The sequence below is a fragment of the Festucalex cinctus genome, chromosome 1 (assembly GCF_051991245.1).
Source record: "Festucalex cinctus isolate MCC-2025b chromosome 1, RoL_Fcin_1.0, whole genome shotgun sequence".
Taxonomy (NCBI): Eukaryota; Metazoa; Chordata; class Actinopteri; order Syngnathiformes; family Syngnathidae; genus Festucalex; species Festucalex cinctus.
In genome coordinates this window covers 30,847,243-30,869,203 of record NC_135411.1, presented here as the reverse complement: position 1 = coordinate 30,869,203, position 21,961 = coordinate 30,847,243, and the positions used below count along the sequence as shown (strand labels likewise).

The 21,961-nt window shown below is 44.9% G+C and overlaps 1 protein-coding gene across 6 annotated transcripts in view; it reads right to left on the bottom strand.

Annotated features, from left to right (window-relative positions):
• LOC144023262 (BAR/IMD domain-containing adapter protein 2-like) overlaps nucleotides 1–21,961 on the bottom strand; it is a 129,857-nt gene that overhangs the window by 28,850 nt on the left and 79,046 nt on the right. For all 6 annotated transcript variants that reach the window (XR_013284515.1, XR_013284514.1, XR_013284516.1 and 3 more), the window contains one exon: nucleotides 2,233–2,294. Coding sequence is in view for 3 of the 6 variants with exons in the window: in XM_077528527.1 (XP_077384653.1) it covers nucleotides 2,233–2,294 (62 nt within the window). In the remaining 3 variants the exon portion in view is untranslated. The remainder of the gene's footprint in view (nucleotides 1–2,232; nucleotides 2,295–21,961) is intronic.

Sequence of the window (21,961 nt, the reverse complement as noted above, 5' to 3'; positions counted from 1 at the left end):
GGGGGGGGGGGGGGGTCTACTTATTTGTGCAAAATGTTCTTTAATAAATTTACTAAGAAAACTTTTTATTTTTTATTTTTATTTTTTAACGTGTGTACTAATTAAATCTTTTTTGCAATCAGGGTTGCACGGTGCATGACTGGTTAGCACGTCCGCCTCCCAGTGCTGAGGGTGTGAGATCAAGTCCGGGCTTCGGCCTTCCTGGGTGAAGTTTGCATGTTCTCCCTGTGCCTGCGTGGGTCTTCTACGGGTACTCCAGTCTCCTCCCACATTCCAAAGACATGCACGGCAGGTTAATTGAGCGCTCTACATGCTTGTGAGTGTGAGGGCAGGCTGTTTAATCAGAAATGTATAATAAACGAAGAAGAGCTAATTGACTCAGGAAGTTATTGTAATATTATTCACTTTTTTTTCTCACAGAGGATAAAGGATTTATGTCTATGATTATTGTTATGCGGTCTGTCTCCATGGGTTGCGGCACCATTTGTGTTCAAACATCAATTTCTTAAAGGGTTGTAAGTACAGCAACATCACTGCGAAGTTTCGTTCGACCATCTTTAGCATTTTTGCAAACAACCTAGTAGGTTTTCTCTAAACTTATTCCCCAAGATGTGTCTGTGAATGAGTTATTCTGCACTCATAGTGAGGCTAATTTTCATAATAACTGCCCAAACCTCAAGTTTCGCAGAGGCAGTGAAGACTCAGAGACGCTTTTGAGGATTACACTGTCTTAATGCTATCGTGTCAAAGTCACAAGGTAAGCAGAGCTGCATTAGCTTTTGGTAAGTGGCTGAATCAAGTGCTGTCCCCGCCAATCAAAATGATCGTATTGTCTTTCTGGATGCTCACTTGGTGGTCTTGCAAATGCAATACAATCTTGCTGGCCTGATAAATCACCTCACTGCCCCATTGGTTGTCATGACAACGAAATCCATATGTCGGCTCAACAGTACCTAGGATGGTTAAAGACTGGCGTACTTGCATCACATTTATGAATTAATTGAGGCTTTAATGTCTTTTTAAAAACACCATTAAAGCAGTCAAACAAAAAAACAACAACTTAGCACAATATGTTAAAAAAATTGCTGTCGAGTTTGCTTTCTCTGTGGCTCAACCTGTAAATGAACCCATTTCTCACAACGTCCCACTCTACATTCGCCGCTGCTGCTGCTTTCTGCACTTGTCCTCACTTATTTCGTACAAATTGCATATTCCGTAAGTGCTCGTGTTGGTTTAATTGCCACGTGTCACACACACCATCCATAAGGGATGCTGACTTGACAGTTTTTGTACATGTTCAGGTGCATCCTGGGATGTCATCAAACCTAAATTGACTCAACAGATGCTTCATTAGGTACACCTGCAAAGATGCAACGCAGCCTTTTCCAGGCAGAATTAGAATAGTATTATTAAGAGTTAGAAAATAACAATGGGAATTCCTGATCTAAGAAGACGCTATACAAGAAAAGGAAAGAAAAAAACAAAAAATTTATAACGAAATATATGATTGCATACAACCCCATTTGATATTTTTAGGGCTTTTCCTTAAATATTTTAATAAACAGCGGATGGCGGTATTTAGTTTCGAGAAGACTGTACAGAGCAGCCAAAATTGGATTCAAGTAGAAGTACCGTGACTTTAGAATAAGTTAAAAATAAATGGAGTATTGAGTACATGATGAGTCACTTCTAAATTATTATTATTATTATTATTATATTTAATTAATTAATACATTTGTCTAAGCATGGTCAAAAATATTACATAGGAATGCGCAAATTCAGATATTGCCCAAGAGCATCACTTTGACTAAAACCATAATAAATTATATTGTCATGACATAACTGAAATTAAGGCAAATTCAGCCACAAGAAATAGTCTTCATTTTTTTGCTGTTGTTCTGTACAATCATGAAAGGCACAATGGGCTCAGTGGACAGAGATTACATTGTTTCCTCTATTGATTCATTTATTTATGTATTGCTGTGTTAGTCACCTGGAAAACTTTGACTGTCTGTGTTGTCATTGTTGAACTAAAGTCAAATGTTGCAAGAGGTTAGACTGGATTGGTGAAACACAGTCATATGACAAACTAAACTAAAAGGCATGTAGCTCCGCAACTACCAGACTCGGTTGGATGAACATCAAATAGATTTTTAACACCGCTCTTGTGCAGGTATTGCAATCACGGCTTAAGAGAGGCTTAAGAAAGCCAGCGTGTATCAGAATACCAACCATCTCCTCCAGCTGCACTTGGATCTGTCTGTGGACCTCGGCCATCTGGAACAGCACATCGCCTGCACACAAGAAGAAACGCGTACACACATCAATCAAAAAGGCACACCTGATATCTGTAATGCAAACACGCACACAAAGATGAGAAGCAGACACATGGAAAAAAAAAAGAAAAAAAAGAGGCAATCCACCATGCAAGACGGACACAGCAATGGAGAAGCTTTGCTCTCGAGGGTGCACAACAAGATGACCTGGTGGAGCCAAAACAAATGAAAGATGAAAATACAAAAGAAATGACACTATTAAGCCAAACAAGCTGTAAGCTTGAAGCGTTGATGTGCAACTTTTCTCGAAGAGAAATACTACTTTCCGCGTAGGGGCGAAAAAAATAAATAAAACAAGAGAGGGGGAGGGCCATGCAGCTGGAGGGTGTGCTTCCGTTTAGTTATACCTCCAAGCTGCCTCTTCTGAAAGTGCAGTGCATTGTCGAGGAAAAGGAACACAAAAGAGCGACATTGAGCCAAGGACACATAGAAACACATTAAGACCTGGTGGAAAGACAGAGGACATCACGTGAGACAAACGCACAAACACTTCCTGGACCGGACCACTCCAAAGCCCCTTTTCCGCTCAACCACATATGTTATCTGTTGCCTTCTATTCAGAACAATTCACAAACGTCCACTCTCAAATTTGACCAGCCAACTTAAAAAAATAAAATAAAATAAAGAAAAACGTGTAGTTACAGGCTGGAAGCAACTGATATTTGAACAAAAAAAGGTGTAGCAACACATGTAGACATAATACTCACTGGCAAATATTCTTTATCCAGTAATGACTAATATTAGTGCAGTTTACTGAGTCGACTGTAAATCTATTTCTTGCGTGTCTCTAGATTTGAAATACAAATGCTTTGAGTTACAATGTAGTGAACAAATTCAAACTCAAGGCACCACTGTAGTTGACAGAAGCCAAACTGCTAGCTTTAGGGGTCCCCTAGTGGCCTAAGAGGGCTTTGGGGTGGTCACACAGGACAGACAATGCAATCGAGTGCAACACACAAAACAGCGCAGGTGTGGCAGCCTCGACTTGAACTGCTCATATGGAGAAGAAGAAGGAACAAAAAGAAGCAAAGAAGCAGGGGCGTGGCTTAGAACAAATATATGCATTTTAACATGCTGATGAAAGCTGTTGGAAATTCCATTTATTCATGATACCCGCTGCACTAAAGATCCAACAGTAGAAAATACCTTTTCAGGTGCATCTTAATATGTTAGAATAACTTTGAAATGTTTAATAATTTCAGTAGGACATTTCAAAATCTTGAACTGATTAAAGCATAAAAATTATTTGAACACATGGAATTTTTTTTTTCTTGGTGGCGAACTTAAAGGCATGGTCCGAAGTTTTTCCGTTGCTGTTTGTTAACACAACATTCAGAACTGACGCTCGAGGAAGCAGCTAACCAGGAAAGAGCATGAACGCAGACTACCAATCAGGAACACGCATTTGCACAGCCGAATTTGAATATGCAGACAAGATAAAACACAGGACTCAAACTCCTAACATGTCCGTGGAAAAATTCCATCCAATCGGGAGCGGGCATTCACACAGCAAAATTTACATATGCCACTCATAGTCGCTCGCCTCGATGGCTTGTCTGGAAGGAAAACTTTAGTCTCCGCCCAGAAATGTCCCGAACAGACCAAAACAAATCCTTTGGTTCATACCTTTAAAGGTTGTTCTTAGTTGTAAGCTATGACCATGAACAAAATAAGCAAAAATAAAAAAAATAACCTCACATATTATCCCTTTCTGTGTAGTGACTGTGAATCTACTGTATATTCTATTACAATTACTGACAACAATACAGAGAGGTCATGCATCAAAAATGACATTTTTACAACAATATAATTGTGATTATTGTGTTCAGTCCTATGGTCAACACTTTGTTCCATCTGTAGTTGTTATTTAACTTGCTATATAAATAAAAGCTGAGTAAAAATAGGGCCATACCAATGTGGATTTTTTTTTTTTTGCGGCCGTTATTGATATTCAGCAGAACAAAATTCCAATAACCGATTAATCGGCTGATTCATTATAACTAAATATATAATGAATCCAGTAACTTCTTTTTTGGTCCCTTGATAAAACAAAGATATGAATTATAACTAGAATGATTGACTTTATTTATTTATATATTTTACAATACTATGTATTAATTTAGTATATGTTTAACTTTACAAGAGAGAAAAATTAAAAATTTGCATTTTTTTTAAAAATGTTTGCCTTGTGTTTGTTTTAACTCATTTGCTTCCAGAAACGTATAAATACGTTCTATTTTAAATGCTTTAACACTAGCACTACTAGAATTCTAAAACAACTAGATCTCATTCATTCAGTCATTTTCACGGGTTGCACTCCACCTAATAATAATAATAATAATAGTAATCGCCTAATATGGTTATTACTCGCTATTTTGAGTAGCGAATAAAGCCCCTCTCTTGCTTTTCTGTGGAAAACAGGTTAATTAATTAATTAATTAATTTAGATTATCCGACTTGTACTCCCAAAAATGTCATGACTCCATCACATCTAGGAGCGCATGTTTTTTTTTTCTTTTCCCCCTCTTACTATAAGTTGTTACACTACCTTGAGCTGCGTCGCTACACGGCTCCTTTTAGCGGAGGTGGGCTGGTCTTGTTTGGACTTGCTGTCTGAAACTGCCGAGTGATCCAGCGATCACTCATTGTGATTTATCAGACTCTCCGTCAGCTTTTCAGAATGTAGCTGTGTAGTCTCCTCTCTAGTATAGTTTTTTTTTTTATTATTTTTATTCAACATGGTGATCTAGCTTGTATTCAAAGCCAAATGCCTCCGCGAGTCCCGGCAACGTGAAAGATGTACATTGAAATGAATAGAGCAGTCAAATTGACGGGTGTGGAGGTAGCAATTACTCCTAAATATTTTTCTATTTTTAATACAATAAAATGGCAATGCAGTAATGATATATATACAGAAAGACGAAAAGTCAAAAGACATGGAACATTGTTGATCTATGTAAACAGAGTAACAACAAATCCAATTTTGACGGGTCTGGGAGATCGAGTTTAATTGTCCCAAAGATATATTTATACGTTTTTGTTTCTTTTTTATGCGAGAGAATACAGAAGGCTTTGATACAGCCTCTCAACTGCAAAGAACGGTTGAAGAAATGGTAGTTATTACACAAAAGGCCAGGAGGTGGTAGCAGAGTACAAGAGATCAACCAGGGCCATGTTGAAAAAAAGCTCAAATACTCACAATTCCAATTAGATTTGTGAATAATGATGAAACTTGGCTATATTCTCATGCTAATTGCTGCAATATGGAAATGGATACAAATATTTTTTTCTTCCTGATGAAAGAAGAGACTTTAATCTTTCTTTTGGTAGGTTCCATGTTTTTATAGCAATAGAACAGAATATTCCGTGGGCCTTGCAAAATCAGTCAAAATACAGTAAAACATCCAGGAGCGAAGTGGGTTGCATCTGTGAAAATGGCTGGAAGTGTATGAGTTAATGAGTAAAACGGAAAAAAAAGAAGCAAAAATTGGCCAAAAAAGGGCTGATTAATCACATTTTCATAGAGCTAATATGAGCTGATTAAATCAGCCAGCCGTTTAATTGTTCAGGCCCTACTTGAAACGTACATAGAATTAAACATTAAATCAGGCATTAAGCGGGAATTGGACACTTGGGCCTGCAGCGGAAATCCAGCCGGAGTGACGTTTTGGTCGACTCATTGATCACATCCCCAACAAGCAGTCTAAATGAACATTTCAACTTAATGAGCGTTCCGGACTCAAACTCTCATGGCAATCCATGGCCCGCTGGTCATGTGTCTCACGGGGCCTGTTGGGATCCCAGCAGGCCATGCTAAGCGGCTTACCCAAACTCATCCACGATCACACAGACCCCTTTGGGTTTACAGACTCCGGCATTCTGTCAGTGGCTTAAACTCACCGGATCAATTAATACATAAATGAGCAGCCATCACACACACGTAGACACAAACTGGCTGCAGCACAGGAGTGTCTGCAAGCAAGGAAAGGGAGAATAAATGAATCACTGTTGGATCTCCTCTTGTCGTCAGTTTTAATTACTGCACAATGTTCGCTGCCAAAGCTGAAACAGAAGACGTGCAAATAGTCGCCATGGCAACATCAACATGAAGTGCTTAGAGTCCAAGCAGGGATCAATACAACTTGAATGCGGCGACGTCATGTGAGAAATATGCGCCGGGCAAGATGCAACCTGCGAGAGTTTGCGTCGGTCATGCCAGCCTCGACGGAGTGCAAGCCACATCTAGTAAGGCTGTGCAAAAATTGAACGCCTAATCGATAATTGCTCACTTGTCACTACTATATTGTTTGTATTCTCCCTTAAAGTCAGCCCATGCTAAGAAAGCAATGGCCACCTTTATGAGTTTGAGGTGCACCTGCAGTAAGGCGACAAGCAGCCACATGCCGACTGCGAGAAGCCGCGTTGAACTGATTGCGTAACATCGCCGCCGCGGTACACCCACACAGCCCAAGAGAATGTGGGCTGACGGAGATGGAAGAAGGAGAAGGGAGGAGGGGGAGATCCGATCACCGGCGAGGGTCGAGTCGGGTTCCCTCCGAGGTTGTCATGGAAGCGGGAAAACGCCGGGGTGTGGAAAATCCCCTTCTCTGATCTGCATCCAAACTACTGGCTGAGATGAAGCTACAGAAGAGAACGCGTGGGTGCGCCCTTGTGTACTTGAAGAGCGCGTGCACGCCAGCCAAAGTGCCACATCGAAACGCACTCCATCGGTACACACAAAGTGGATGAAACGGCACGATAAACTCGGGCTGAACCCGTGTCCCGCGCTCTCGCAGCGTCTCCGAGGAGACGACTACAAACACATGAAAGGAGGCAAAAAAGTGGGGAGGTCTGCCGAGGCGGCATCTGTTCAGCCGACTAGTCTGAGGGTGCAAAATTTGGGATGTTTGCAGTTTGCAAAGGACAGCTGGATCAGAAAACAAAGGGTTGTACGCATGGGCATCCTGAGGAAAAAACAACAACAAAATCTGATCTAAATCCATTTCCCCCCCCTACTTAGAGAAAAAGCAAATGATAGTGACATTTAAAACAAGTTTTGCTCTTTTTTTTTTTTTCCTCCTTGTGGGATTTATTTTATTTTTTCTGATACCAAAAAACGCTTTGAAACCGTATTACAACTTATACGAACTTCAACAGTAATAATACACTCTAAAAACAGTTGGGTAAAAAATAAGCCAATTTGAGTCAAAAAGGGATCAACCCACTGCTTGGGTCAATTTGACCCGAGTTTCTGGGTTATATTAGTGAAATGAATTGGGTTGTCACCCATTTTTTTTCCCTATTTAAACCACGTATGAACGCCCCCCAAATTGGGTTGTAATTGACCCAACCGCTTTAAGAGTGTCGGTAAAAACAAACAATTATGGGCCAATCATTAAATCCAAAAAGTTGGATTAAACAAATTGGGTTGTTTTGTGGGTTATTTTTTCACCCAAAAAGTATGGTCAAATCAATAACCCACAAAACAAACATGACTAAATGCAAAAAGTTGGGTTATATAAGTAACCCATAAAACAACCCAATGATTTGGACTGTTTTATGGAAAACGTTTTTTGTTTTTTTTTTAAGTTGTTTTGTAGAAAACAACCCAATGTTTTGCGGGTTATTAATTTGACTCAACATTTTTGGTTGAATTATTATCCCAAAAAGTTGGTTCAAATTCATCCAAGTGGTGCTGGTCCCTATTTCACCCATATTTGTGTGTGTGTGCACGCATTTTGTTTTGTTTTGTTTTTAAACGAACACTCTAAAAGCAGTTGGGTAAAAATAACCTAATTTGTCTACAAGAATAACTCAAAAAGTCAGGTGAAATGGACCCATGCGCGAGTTGGTCCCTTTTTGACCCCTAACCCGGGATTTACACCGGTTGCGTGTGCGGTGTGGCTGCGGTGCGGTGCGTCTTGACTGCGTGCTCAGGAGGCGTCAATTTTTTGGCCAACTCACACCGGCTCCGCACAGCTGCGACCCGGCAGCTCCGTCGCCGAACACTTCCCGCGCGTCTCGCGTGACCGCGCGCGATCATTTCGATGCGTTTTGTGCTAGCTTGCCATTTGCCGGGGCATCCGGCAAAAATAGAAAATAGGTCTATCCGTACGGGAGGGCTGCGGCACGCCGCAGCTGAGACGTAGTCGACACGCAACGCACACGCAAGCTGTGTAAATTGCACCATTGGAATGAATAGAATCTAATTGCTTGCGTCGCCGGAACGCACCGCAGCCGCACCGCAGCCGCACCGCAGCCGCACCGCAGCCGGTGTAAATCCCGGGTAATTGAGTTCTGTTTGACCCAACTGTTCTTGGAGTATATAAATACATTTTTTTTCTTTACAGACGTGAACGTTGTGTTTAGAAAGTACAATGGAAATGCGTCGGACTCTATCTAAGCGTATAGAGAGAAGATAATACAACAGCTACACTGGAAGCGCATGTCCAAAAAAAGGGAAATGAAATCAGTATGTTACCACGTAGGAGGGGCCTTTTGAGATCTGCACAATAAATGCTCTATATACTTCATCAATCAATGTAATCAGCAGTCTAAAAATCTGTCAATTATGTCACCTACATCCCATTTTGCTGACAGATTGCTGAATGGCAGACGCTAAAAATTCATTTATGCTCCCACCTCTACTGCAAAGTGACTATAATCCATTCCTAAACGCTTTCATGACTTGAGTTGATATCGAAGGAATTCAATTTTTACCATGATGATTTTCAGGCCATTGTTCAGCCCTAATATGCACTTCAACATCAACAACAACAAAAAGACATCATAAGATACCGGTAAATGTTTAACCGAGGCTTGTTCTTGGCACATCTGTCCACCAGTATACATTCTTAAAAAGCAGGTCAAAGTGCGCTGCAACTTGGAGTAAGCTGACAAAGTTATTCAATTTTGAGTTTGGCATTCCTCCCTCTCTGTCTCCATACTCTCAACAGGATTATGGGGATTATGAGGAAATTGGGCTGCCTTGGCAGTAGAGTTTGTGAATGCAAATGATTTTGTTTCAACTGCTAGAACACTTTCCGTTTGCCACACAAAACCCTCTGAACGGTTTACTTCTAGGAAAGCCAGAAATCATTGAACAAGATGGGGGAAAAATTAACTAAAAAACAGCACAAAAGCAAGAAATAAAAGAGGTCTCTTGAGGGCGCGGGGCCGCCCAGCAGCAGTTGGCTCCTCTCCGTTTCAAAACCGCAGCAAAACTGTGAAAAAAAGGCGGCAGTAAACGCATCATTTCCATGTCGACCATGTGTGCGTTCAGTCCATAAAGAGCACCTCATCGCCCCTCGTCAGAAAGCCGGCACAAGACCACGAAGGCCACGTCCCCTGAGCCAAAATTTAATTACAGCGTAACACCACCCACGCCTTCATCCGCCCCTCCACTCCCCCTCCTCCGCCCCTTGGCGTTCATATCAAGTGCTCCTCCACGTCACATGACAGCGTGACTGAGATGAACTACAAGCACTGCCATCGATTTGACAAATGAGGAGGGAGGGAGAGACAGGAGGGGGCCCACCACTGCAGGTTCAAATTGATATCTGTGTGTGCGCGCGTTCTGTACAAACACTAGTCACTTTTGTCAGCCTAACATGACAACAGCTGAATGCAAAAACGATTAGAATCAACGGAGATGGCATTTGCAGTCGATTAAACTCCATGAGTGGGGCCTAACCGTATTCGGTGCACAAATTGAATACTGTAGCAGACCTGCATAATAATACACATTCATCTATACCAAGGGTGTCCAAAATACGGCCCGGGGGCCATTTGCGGCCCGCCGTCCATTTTTTAGTGGCCCGCGGCATATGCTAAAAATGGCATTTGACTCAGTTCAAATAAGATAAAAACAAAAATGTTTGGAGGTGGTCAAAGTAAGAAGGGAGGGTGTCGAAAAACACGTGCTATTAAAGTTTATTTTGGTTAACTAAAACTAATGAAAAAACTAAAATTGAAAAAACTAAAATTGAAAAAACAATTTCGTTAACAAAATAAAATAAAAACGAAGATGCGTTTTAAAAAAAGAAAACTAATTGAAACTGTTTACAAAACTAACTAAAATAAAACAAAATAAAAACATATTGCACACAATACACATAAAAAAAACAAAAAACTAAAACTAATACTGAAACTAACTAAACTAAAACCAAGCATTTATTAAAGAACTAAAACTAATTAAAAAAAACTAACAGAACCACCCTGAAAACTAATTAAAACTAAATTAAAACAAAACAAAACTCAAAACTAAATAAAAACTAAAATGAAAAATTTCAAAACTATAATAACCCTACTGCTATATTACAAATAAATTGGTTTATATACTGTAGCATTTTTCTAAATATGCAAAAGCACAAATACATTATTTGTACAATTTTTCGGACTCAACAAAATTTCTCTTCATAACATTATGCGTCTTTCTGATTTTTTGTATGTGGCCCTCAAATGAAAAAGTTTGGACACCCCTGATCTACACTCTCTGGACACTTCATTAGGTACACCTAATACTGTCTAATACAATTGCAGTATAATTATGGTTGCTGTTTACAAGTGGTGTAGCAAGACACCTGGGAACTGTTTTAACCTACGATAAAAATCCGGAAAATTGCTTCTTTAATGGATGTTTTATAGACAACTCGCAAAACTGTACCGGGTACAATATGACTCATATCACTTAAGCAAAGCCTTCTTGTAATTGTGCTACTTTTTGTGACTCCCAACACTGCTCTACATAAGCGTGTTTGCATTTGAACCTCGTGGTTAGTACACGCCTCTTGCTTTACAACACGAACTGCCTCTTTAAAACCTGCATACGCCTGCAAAACACAGTGTAACAACTATTGCCTAGGTCCATTCCACCCTCTAATTTTTTTTTTAGTTTGCTTCTCTTGAAGCAAATTCTCTGCAGTGCATGAATATGCCAATGCCCAGACAGGATCCAGCCTGGTCAGCTCTACAGGTGGTCCTTGCCACCAACAAAACTCTTTTGAAGCCGCTGACCAGGTGACAAAGGAATTTATGCGTCTGCCAAAGGAGTGTATTTCCAGCAGTCTGCTCGGAGCCCGAACAAATGGCTCCAATGGTTTGGAATACACAAATGACCGATCAAAGGAATGTTCATGACTTCTTATCAATCACAAAAGGATACTCTGGCGCCTCGCCCTTCCTGGAACGTCTAGATGGAGCAACAACACCTCCAAGTGGCGAAACTTGGAACTATCCTTAGTGACAATTCACATAAGTAACCGCATTTTACACATTTATATCATGATAATTCTTGACAGACAACTGAACTACGAATGATTCATGTTATATCTTTGTGTGTATGAACATCCTATTTCATGTGTACTCCATAAAGAATGAAAGATAATCAATGTCTCTCAGTTCAGTCAGATTAGACAAGTAGAAGTTACCTCACAAGTTAGTTTATGATGCATTAATTACAATGTGTGTTAAACGGGTTGTGTGGGAAAACTGATTTGCCAGACTGACCAAATTTAATGCCAAATTATTAATCTTTTTAATAATTTTCCTCTGAGAGTCTGCGCGAGCGAACAGAAGGGTGTGCCTTCACCTGCTCGCCCCACCCAGAGACTATAAAAACACGAGCAGACCACTGCCCGCTCTCTTCTTTTTTTGCCCTCCTGCTCTCTTGCCTGTTCCTGCTCTCACAAGCCTCTTCCAAAAACTCTGGCCCGACTTGCAAGTGGGCCAGCCAGGCTGCTCGAACTCTTTTGTCTAAGAAACTTGCAAACCACGTGGCTTTTTCTTTCCTGGCAGGATCCGTTAACGAGATCGGATCCTCGCGCCACGCCACGCCAAAGCAAGTGCAAACTGCAACGCTGACTAAGACTCTTTTGTTTTTTTGTTTATTTTTTTTTGTTCCACTATCGGTGCTTACCCGCCCGACCTTCGCGGCCCCGGGGTACACTTGCAACGTATCCCGGACTCAAGGTTGCGCACCTCAGCCGCTCAGCACCTCAACTGCTAGTCGGTGGTGCCCCGCCGCGGTGCTAGCTCACCTCCAACGGCTGGCCTTCCCCGTACGCAGGCGCGTACTGACCGAGCTGCAACACCTGAGCTCGGACAGCTGCCCAGCAGAACCAACCTCGCCAAGTCGACCAACCAATCAAGGGACGAGCCGCGCAACTACGTCAGGCCCCTGGCGCGGCTCCCTCGCTAACCTGTGGAATAAACTTTTTTTTTTTCCTTGCATTTTTCAACGAACATTGACTCTTTTTTCCCCCTTGTCAAAAAGGCCGCCACTTCTGTTCGTTGCTACGCAACTCCAGGGCTCGTAAGTGCGCTTGATTTCTACCTCGGCGTATCCACTGTGTGCCACTTACGTTTGAAACATCACAAATCTGGCAGGTCAAATTTTCTCTTTTCCCTGTTTCTTTATTCATTCGCATTCCTTCCTTATTTTCATTCGCTTTATTTTATTTCTTTTCTTCTGACGGTAGAATAGTTAGATAGGCAGTATTTTGATTCTGTAGTGTAGCAATCGTGAATAAATGCATGTTTTATAAACTTTATTCCGCCTAAGTCATCTGTGTTTCCGAGTGGATTATTATTCTTTTGTTAGTACAACGAACCACTGAATATCGAGTGTGGCGACTTTAGATTATCAATGACTGATAAAAGAAGGATTTTGGTCGTTGTTTGCTCCTGTTAATACAAAGCAAAACAAACGTGGTGCCCCAGAGGTTATTGAGGTAAATACAATTTACCTCTGTAACGTCCAGATTATTAATTCGTCCAAAAGACGACCCAATTATCGCTACATAATGGTGCCGGCCGTGTGAGGCTACAAAACATAAGAAGATCCACTCGAAAATACAAGACTTTGGACGTGAAAAGTAAAACACATTTCACGTAGTGTACCTAATCATTTGTCTCTGTGTAAGAAGGTAAACATTGCTTCTTACATAGAACTGCACTGGACTTTCCCCTTCAGCTTTGAATCGAGCGTCTGGTTAGCCGCCATCTTGCGTGTGTTACCACGGAGTGACGTGCTATAAGTAAACGAGAGTAACGGGATTGATTGTTGGAATAAAAGTAAGAGCCGGTCACCGTTTGAAAAAATAGTGGCTTGTATTTGAAAACGTACGTGATAGAACTCGAGTTGTGCAACTTTTAAATTTCAGCTGGCTGAATTTGAAGTTGTTTGTCTTTGTGTTGTTGTGTTTCCGGAAATTGTGGGAAGTCACGTGACAGCCTACGTGCGTCGCGTTGACCCGACTCGAGTTACGTGCTTCGGAGTAGCTAACCGCGAGCAACGTAAACGACGTCCGAGTCACTTTCCCCGTGTTCCTCCTACACCTAGCTTGTGGGAGAAGTTTGAGTCGTGACTGAGCTTTTGTAGCCGCCGACTCAAAGTTTCAGCTCGTGGCGAGCGGATTAACAGAGCGCTAAGACGTTAGCTGCTTACCTGTACCGTGTACGCATTTCCACAAGGTGGCGCCATAGTCCTTGTGAAGAGCTGTGTGGCTCGTGGAGGCGTGGTTGAGTACCTCCCCCTCCCTTCTCATTGGCGAGTTTGAGCCACGCCTGTAGACGCCCCGAAAGGGAGCGGGTCTCGCAGGTTGTCAGCTGTCAGACAGCGTTTGAGCTGTCAATAGACAACTGACCCCCCCCACTGCTGCTTTAACGCCGGTGGTCCTTGCTCCGCGATAATTCTGATTCAATGTCACTTCACATTGCTTTTTGAATTGTTTTCCGTGTCGAGCGTTGTACTTAGTGAGTGTCGTCACCGTTAGTACACAAGGATAATAAAAAATTTATCCACGTCCGATTAAACGCAGTTGTAGGCTTAATTGACTGTTTGCGTTTAAGGATTATAGTAATAGCTGACCGCATTCTAGCCTTTTACGCTGCCTAGCGTGAGAGTAATTACGGGTGCATCAACAAAACATACTGCTGGGTCAAATTAATACAAAGGAACTATTTACACTATTGTGTTTTTCTTTTTTTCCTCTTTTTTTTTCGTATTCCCTTTTATCCAGTTTCATACTAGGCTAACTAGCTATATTTTTGACTTAACATTCCACTTAATTTCAGGTTTTGTATTTGTTTAGTTGGTTTGGTAGACCTAGTACTATTATTATTATTTTCTTCCCTTTTATTTGTTTTCTTCTCATTTTTATCCATTATTTTTAACTTTGTTATTTTTGTTTGTTCTTTTGTTTTTGTTTTTCGGTTGTGTCTAGTTAATAAGAAGGTGTGAGTTCGAATGAGCTATTATTAGAGAGGCAGCTCTAATATTTCTGTATAGTTCTGCAGTTTTTGTGTCCCAAAAACCCCGTCCACAGGACATTTGCATGAAACTGTACTGACACTGTAACCAGTCATTTGACTAAGACTATTAACCCCTTTTAAGTTTATTTCCCCCTTTTTCTGTTTTATTGTTTATTTAATTTAATTTTAATTTCAACTTTTAACTCGACTTCCAAAAAAAAATAAAAAAATTTTTGTTTGAATTTTTTTTTTTGATGTAGCTTTTGGGATTAACCGCTGTAACATTTTAGAGTTACCCTGCCCCTCGTTTAAGCTATTCTTTGCTGAGTGAGTCAAGTTGAAGTTAGTATTATTATTATTTTATTTCATTTTATTTTGCTTTATTTATTATTTTATTTTTTGTTGCCGTTTGTTTTTGTTTGCTTTGATAACTGGAATTGATTTCTCCCAACTATAGTGTAAGCTGTGGGTTGCATAGCCCACTACAAATCTTTTGCTTTTGTAGCAATTCCCCTTTTGATAATTTGAACCCAGTGTGTATTGTTGACGATAATACTTGATAGCGGTAGTTAGCTAACTGCGTACGCTGATTAACTAACTATTAAACGCTAGTACAAGTGTGATCGTTTAAAAAGCTATTGACAATATGGCATCACTCCGAGAGACTCCCAGCCCCTGTGAGAACCTAGATACCTTGGCTCAACTGGTGCAGAAGCTGACCAAGGACTTCTTACCTGGATACGCTGAGTCTATTAGGGATGCGGATGTCAATACGCTAAATGATAACCTCGCGCAGCTCATGAGTGACGCTGAGACCAAAGCCCCAAAGGACAAGTCACTCATTCGAATGCTCGGATGTCTGACTTTGAACCTTGCCGCACACTTGAAGCTGAGCGATGCCGAGGACTGTCAAGTGAAACACCAACTTGACATGGCACAACAGCAGAGCCGTGATGCCACGGCACAGCTTGAAGCCGCCCACGACCGAGTGAAGGTCATGGAGACCCAGCTGGATGACGTTAAAGCGCAGCTGGATGAGGCAGAAGCCCGCGCAGATGCGGCGCTAGCCGAAAATCTGGGCAGTGATGCAGATGAGTCTGCTTTCACTCCCGACTCCCATCAAAAGATTGGTGAGTTAACCCAAGCTCTCGCGACCGTCGAAGAGACAAATCGAGAGCAAGAAAAACTGCTGAGATCCGCGGCAAATGAAATTCACAAACTAAAAGCAGAGGTGACTGACTTGACTGAACGACCGTCAAAAGACCAACTTCGGCTAGCAGAAGCTAATTACTTTCGGGTTAGTTCGTCGCTAGCTCAGTCAACCGATGAAGTGAAGCGCCTCCAAGTTCAGGTACAGACCTTTAGGGAGGAACGTAATGCCGAAGTGGACCGCTCATATGACCTGCGAACTAAATTAGCATTGACTGAAGCCGAGGTTACCCGCCTCCGACAATGCCAGCAGGAATATGAGGCAGAGTTAGCTCATATTAAACATGAGTTGCAACGCGCGCAGCAGTTGAATGAGGTCTCCCGAGGAGCCTCCCGGCCGGGAGCTCCACCCCCGCACAGACCTCCTGATCCCAGAGCCACAGCACCACAGCTCAAACTGTCACCTGAGTCCGGAACCGCCTGGAGGACGCCGCCGGTGACCACCGCCGCTTTAGGCCTGGCACCGCCGATGGCCGCCTCCCCACACGCTTTAGGGCCATCAGGTGATGACAGTTTCCAACGTGGACCCATGTCGACTCCCCCGTTGGAGGGACAAATGGGCGTGGCCTGGAAAGATTTGGACAAGCTGGCTCGAAACATAGCAAAATTCGAACCGAAACCAGGGGGGTCCCACAACACAACAGAGTATTTGAAAGACATCAACTATCATCTCCAGAGGTTCCCAATGGCAACCGTGGAAGATAAGTTGTACTTGATCAAAATGACGTCCAGCCGAGCAGTCAGCAGACTGCTGGAACGGCAGCCCGCTGATGTGTTGTCTGACCCCTTTGCACTGCACAAAGCCATCTCACGCGAGTTTGACGGTTCTCCTGGGTTGTCGGGCATGGAAGTTGCCATGTTCGTCAAACAGGGAAAGCAGGAGTCTCCTCAGGCTTTCTATAGTCGTCTTCGCGATGCCTACTTTGGGACTCGTAACGAGCCCAACATGGAGGAAGATCCTGGTTTTAAAACATTGTTTGTCCGAAACCTCCAACAAAACCTTAACCACTATTTGGGACTGGCTTTGTGTCCTGAGACACTGAATAGCTCGCAGCTACGTGACTTAGCAGCTAGGGGCTATACAAAGCTAAAATTATCCGCCCCCAAGGCAGGCGACGCAGGAATTTATAAAGTGGACGTGGGTCCTCCTTCAGAGCTGGAGGGAGCTTGCTCCTTTGCTCCGAGGGAAGACCAGACTAAATCCAAAAAGTCAAAACAGTCCCGCGCCCCGCGAAACCGGAAACCGCGCTCCAAAACCGACTACTCGCGTGACGAGAAAGCGGACGGAGAAAAGCAAGCTGACGACCGCCGGCGCTCCAAAGTTGCTAAAGGAAAGCCCGATTCGCGCTATCATCCAAAACGTGATAAAGTCGAACGCGTACCAGCAACCGATTCCTGCCGCGAGTCCCTGAACCGCCAAGCCGACTCCGAGACTGACCACCACGCAGTTGCCAGCGGCATATTGAAGGCACTCCTGAAATTGTCAAAAGACTCGTCAAAAGACCCGCCTTTATGACTAACCGACGGCCGGATGCCCACTGAAGTGACCCACCAGCAGAGGTCACCAGAGGGGCCTCCAGTAGCCGACACTCAGACACCTACTAAACTGCCTTCTGACTCAACAATATTGGTACTGCAGGCTGATCCAAATACAGCAGACCCGCATGTATCGCGATCAACCGATGACGTGAGACCGTTCCAACAGCTTTTAGGTGACCTCACCACCAGGGGGATGGCTCGTAAATTCTATCTGAGCGTCACCCTGGAGCGAGCTCTAACCTACGAAGCCCTTGTAGATCCCGCCGCGGACATCACGGTGATGTCCAACACGGTGTTCGAACAACTCCGCGCCGCGTCACAAGCTAACAGTCGACCGCTCCGCCTACGGCGGTGCCCACTCACCGTTAGCGCTTTCTCACCTACTAACACAAAGCTGGAATCTGTCGCGATGGTACACTGGTCCATTGGCCCCATGGAATTCATCCATCCAGTCTATGTGGGACCCATTGAGTCAGTCCCCCTTCTTATTGGCCAAGACCTGTTGTTCCGCTTCCAACCCATCATAGACTACCAGAGACTCCAGATTTGGGCCCAGGTGCGGCAGGCCCTGCCGACATTTCCTTCGGGCCCTGACCAGGCTCAGCTCTGCACTGTGACTCGGGCGCAGCCACCCCACGGGGAAGCAGACGCCCCCACAGGGAGCTGGGACACGACACAGTCCAAGGCAGGACCCCTCGCGTCCCCGACAAAGGACCGGCTGAGAAGCCACGACACCTTTCTTTGTGACCTTGACCCACCCCCGCCTGATGCAGGGTACGCCCCACGCATCATCGGAGGTGTCCACGTGCAAGGTGCACCTGTTCTTGACGCTGTCCTCGCCTTGTGGGCTGACAAGTCAGCCATTTCTGCAGCATTCGCTGACAACTTGCGAGATCTCGACCCGAACATTCTTTTCGTCTCCAAGTCTTGCCGGTTTCCGTTGAACACGGAACCTCCTCTTACAATAACTGCAGTGGGCGTGTGCGCCTTAAACCTTCAGTGGAAGCAGCACTCACTGACCCACTACTTCTTGGTTGTCCCGGACGCGCCTCACACCCTTTTTGTGGGTGCAGATTTGCTTGTTCGTCTTGCCGTCCATGTGGACACCATCAACAACGTGCTTTGGTCCCTCACCAACTCGGAACCTCTAGCTTGTGTTCCCAGTCTTCCAAACATGAAGTCCGGACAGACCATCCCAGATGCTTGCGAAGTCTTAAACGAGGATGAAGTGATCGCTCCGGCGACCACGATCAACATTCCGGTTCGCTTGGTGGCACGAGCTAACCAGGTCTTGAATGCTCGCTCCGCTTTCTTTCAACCTTCATCGGAATTCATGAACCTGTCGTTACTCTTGGAGGCCACGCCCATCGTGGACGCCTCTCTCACCACTCTGATCTTGGTTCACAACCCCCTTTCGTACGACGTTCGCATACCAAAAGCGACCCGTCTGGGCCTGCTCATCCGTTCCGACTTCCACGACTTCACTCTAACGGTGCCTGTGGTTGGACACATCCCATCGGACTTGTTCTTGACTGAAGACACCGGTGGCCGAAGACTCACCAGGCCATCTCAGCTTGTTACGGTCAACCCTGCCGGTCCCACCAACGATGAAGACATCGTCCGGGTGGACCTGGGGACAGACCAACAACTGGTGATTTATGCCTTGAGCGCGTTGCCTCCAACGCCCTCGAGCATTCCCTCTGGAAACCCAGAGAAACCTCAACCAACCACGACTCCAAATGGGGACCTTCAACCGTACCCAGAGTTCGAGGAGCACCTCCAAGAAGTTCTGCACCGCGCCGACGCGCTCCGGTCCGAACAGGACCGCGAACGTTTGCGCACCGTGTTAATGAAATACACACCGTCTTTTGCCAAGGACTCCTTGGATTGCGGGTTGACGGCACTACATGTAGTCCGCATACCGACTCAGCCCGGCGCTCCTCCAACTTTCGTGCGCCAGTACAAGATTCCGATAGCTTCTTACGACCCAGTACAGAAGACTATCGACGCCATGCTGGAAAAGGGCATCATTCGCCCCTGTAACAGCACCTATTCGGCTCCATTGTGGCCAGTCTTGAAGCCAAACGGTACATGGAGACCAACCATTGACTATCGCAAACTGAACCAACAGGTTCCTCTTTCGCGATGGCCCATGACACAACTTGAACAGGAACTTCCCAAGGTTCGAGACGCCAAATTCTTCACCACCATCGATGTGGCTTCGGGGTTCTGGACGATCCCAGTAGACCCCAGGGATCAATACAAGTTGGCATTCACCTTTGGCAACAAACAGTACACTTTCAACCGGTGTCCTTTCGGCTACGCCAACTCGCCAGCCGAATTCAACATCTTCCTCAACAAGGCGTGCCCTGACGCCGCCGCCAGGGGCAACCTCATTTATGTCGATGACATTATGATGAGGAGCTCCTCTTTGGATGACCACTTGATGGAAATCGACCACGTTCTTGGACAGCTGTCTTCTGCAGGCGCCAAACTGTCCCTCCTGAAAGGCCAGTGGTGTCGCACGAAGGTCAACTACGTGGGGATCTTGGTTGGGCCTAACGGGATTGAACCACAATCCAGCCGTATTCAAGGCCTTCTTGACATCAAAACCCCCACCGATGTGTCAAAATTGCGCAGCTTCCTTGGCGTGTGCAACTATTCGCGCCAGTTCATTGAACACTTTGCTGACATAGCACGCCCTCTTACTAACCTGCTGAAGAAAGACACGCCCTTCGATTGGGGTGACGAACAAAACAACGCGATGAATATGCTAAAACAAAAGCTGGGCTCCGCTCCCTGTCTCGCGTACCCCGATAGCAACAAGGAATTTTTCTTGGAAGCAGGATTCTCCGACCATTGTTTGAGTGCAGGTCTATACCAAATGTACGACCAGGATAAACGCGTCGTGGCGTACGCCAGTAAAACGTTGAACGGCCCTGAGTTGAAATACTCCGACTGCGAAAAAGCCCTGCTTTCCACAGTATGGGCAATCAAACATTTCTCAAACTACATTGGATGTCAAAAAGTAACGATTGATACTAACCATCATCCGGTTACTTTTCTTAACAACCAACGCATTCGAGACGGTGTCGTAACGAACGCGCGCATTGCCGGCTGGCTTATGGCGTTACAAAGTTACGATGTTCGAGTCCGGTACGCGAAAAACGCAAAGTTACCGCTGGGTACCGATCTAGCGATTTGCCAGAACTGTGTGTCAACTTCCCCGACCCCGCCGACAGACGTCGCCGTGGCACCGATGCCGGAATTCACGCGTCACCGCTATTTTGAGGAACATGTCTGCAAAGACATGCCTACAGCTTACGTGGATGGCTGCTCTTACCACCACCAAACCCAGCTGCAGGCTGGGGTGGGCATCGCTTGGGTCGACGACACACCGTGCAAACCACTGCTATTCCAATTGGGCCCCCACTCTTCTCAATATGCGGAAATCGCTGGCATCCTGATTACACTCAAATTAGCAGTTGAACACGGTGTCACGGTGCTGGTTATCTGCACTGACTCAAACTATGCCCGCCTCGCCTTCACCTGTCATCTACCGGTGTGGCGTCGAAATGGTTTCCTTACGTCAGCGAAGAAACCCGTTAAACACCGCGACCTCATTTTGACATGCGACCATTTGGTTTCCTCCAATGATATGCATGTCTATTGGAAAAAGGTCCGGGGACACTCAAAAGTCCCAGGACCTGACAAACATTTTAACGACCTAACGGACACGTTAGCCAAACAAGGGGCCCTCAACGGGACTCCTTGGACATTTGATACAGCTTGGCTGCCCACCCAGCCCACCCTGGAGGTCCACGTTCTCACGCGCCGCCGCGCTGCGGCCGCCGCTGAGTCTCGCGACGCCCCCACACAAACCCCTACGGGGCCCGTGGCGTGCGTACCGCCCGTCCGAACCTCCGACTTGGTCGCCCAACAAGCCGGCGACCCCGCGCTTTTCAAAATAATTCAGCACCTTTCTGATCCTGTCGCCAACCCCGTGTCGCCTGACGCGTTGAGTGACGACAGCGACTTCAGAGACTTGCTCTCCGTGCTGCAAAGGCTGCGTCTCGTTAAGGGCCTTCTGGTTTATGACTCCGCGTCTCCGCCTGCCCTGCGGTTGGTGGTTCCACGGAGCCAAAGGGGGGTCTTGCTAACATACGCCCACGACGCGCCTTATGCAGGCCACCGCGGATTCAAGGCCACTGTCACCGCACTACAACAGGTGGCATACTGGCCGCGCATGCATAATGATGTAGCAACCTACATCAAAGGATGCCTGGTTTGCTGCCAGTTTCAGCCAGCAAACCCGAGTCACCGAGCACCACTCCAACAGAAAGGAGTCAACTTCCCATGGTCTGATCTCCAAATTGATTGGGTGGGACCACTGGTCAGATCTCTGAGAGGGAACAAATACTTTCTTACAGTAGTTTGCGCGTTCACCAAGTGGGTAGAATGCCTGCCCGCTCCAAACGACACCGCACACACCACTGCATGCCTGCTGATGAACCACGTGTTCTCCCGTTTTGGGTTGCCCTCACGGGTTAACTCAGACAGGGGAACCCACTTCACAGCCGAGGTAATGCAACAACTTTGGCAAATGCTCGGAATCAAGGCCCAGT